The sequence below is a fragment of the Sphaeroforma arctica genome (assembly GCF_001186125.1).
Source record: "Sphaeroforma arctica JP610 unplaced genomic scaffold supercont1.5779, whole genome shotgun sequence".
In the NCBI taxonomy this organism is placed as follows: domain Eukaryota; class Ichthyosporea; order Ichthyophonida; genus Sphaeroforma; species Sphaeroforma arctica.
The window spans coordinates 1-1,848 of NW_014034779.1; the positions used below are offsets into that span (position 1 = coordinate 1).

At 39.7% G+C, this 1,848-nt stretch overlaps 1 protein-coding gene across 1 annotated transcript; it reads left to right on the forward strand.

Annotated features, from left to right (window-relative positions):
- Nucleotides 1-1,131: 1,131 nt before the first annotated feature.
- On the forward strand, nt 1,132-1,720 carry SARC_15216 (hypothetical protein; the record flags this gene model as incomplete). Its single annotated transcript, XM_014290662.1, has 1 exon — nt 1,132-1,720. A coding segment is annotated over exon 1 (442 nt), but the record flags the coding sequence as incomplete, so codon positions are not given.
- Between the last annotated feature and the right edge of the window lie 128 nt (nt 1,721-1,848).

Consider the following 1,848-nt stretch of genomic DNA (forward strand, 5'->3'; position numbering starts at 1 on the left):
TATATATATATATATATATATATATATATATATATATATATATATATATATATATATATATATATATATATATATATATATATATATATATATAATATATATATATATATATATATATATATATATATATATATATATATATATATATATATATATATATATATACTAATAACAGGCAAATAACAGTGCGAATGATTAGTTGATTAACATTTAGAATGAGAAACATCTCAAAATTGATATATTCCCTTATTGCTATGCAGAGTTGGTGCAAAAGAAAGGCGATTTTGTATTAAGCAAAAAACGACTTGTGAGACTAATCCATAGCTCTGAAAGAGTGGTAGCGTGCGACACTATGAACGTCTGTAACAAATAAACATAGCACATAATTTCCAATGGACTGTACAACAGCGCAACCAAATTGACTAGACAATTCTACTTAGACTACGACAGGCAAAGTGAGTAAACATTACTTTTGTCGCCATTGGGCCGTCTATCTCAAGTACATACCAGTGGAGGTGTTCAAAGCGTGGGTAGTCAAGGGTGGCATTTTTTATTGCTATAAATGTAACGTAGAAGTGCGAAACACTGAAGGAACGCATCATACATGCTACACATATATAAAATTCAAAATATGTTGTCCGTAACTTGGAACAGAAAACCTCAAGAAGAGCACACAACACACACAAGATGAAGAGGCACAAGTAAAAAACTTGAGTTACGTCACTGTTACTGTCACGGCGTCACCACTCACCACTCATCCCAGTCACCACTCACCAGCTGACCAGCATTGATGACAGTTTTTCTTTTTATATCTTTTATTTTACTTTTACGTATTTCCGCATATAAGATAATAAGTGCATACGAATTACATAAATATTTCGAGTTTTCGAAGGGGTTGTGAAGAAAATGAGAACTCAGAAATCCCTAACGTCTCGAACCTAACGTCAATACGTTTTGCGACAAAACGTACAAAAATAGAGTGAATATATATAGCCATTGAACGAGTATAACGGGGAATCCCTTTTTAACGGATTGAGCCTAGTCCCGAACTACACCAAATCAACATCGAGGAGTACACGCGTATTTAGGATGAAGTGTATGCGCCAAAATCACTTCATACCACAATCGGACGCCAAAAGATAGTGTATCCGATTAGTAGAACAGGCAAGCATACGTACGATCATTGCTTGATCACAAGTAGTGTTGTCTTCGCACGCATATGCATGCATCCCACACATAGAAGCACATATAAACAGTGCTCCTTTATATAAACCGAGCATGTCTGGGGGATACAATGGACCACCCATGGGGGGTGGGTATAACAAGAATCCCTATGGTGACTCTCAAATGCCCTCTGGACCTGGGCAACCGCCTATGGCGCCAGGTCAAATGCCCATGATGCCAGGGCAAATGCCTATGAATATGCAGGCGCAACAACAAATGCAGATGCAACTACAGATGCAGCAGATGCAGCAGATGCAAATGCAGATGCAACAAGGACACAGACCAACAATGCAACAGGGCCTGATGCCTTACTACCAACAACAACAAATGCAACCCCCTGGGACAAACAGGAATGCAGGGAATGCTGGTGCACGACCACCAGCGGCGGCGCCGGCGGCACCAGCAGCACCAAGCGCAGCAACGGCCCAGGCTCCAGCTAAGCAAGAAGCAGCGGCTCCGAAGACCATGCTGAGCACAGACGAGATGGAGGAGAAATGTAAGTGTGATAAGAATGTGGTGGTTGAAGTGCTCTTGAGTGCAAAACACATTTTTAGCCTTGAATTAGTTTACACACACACACACACACACACACACACACACACACACACACACACACACACACAC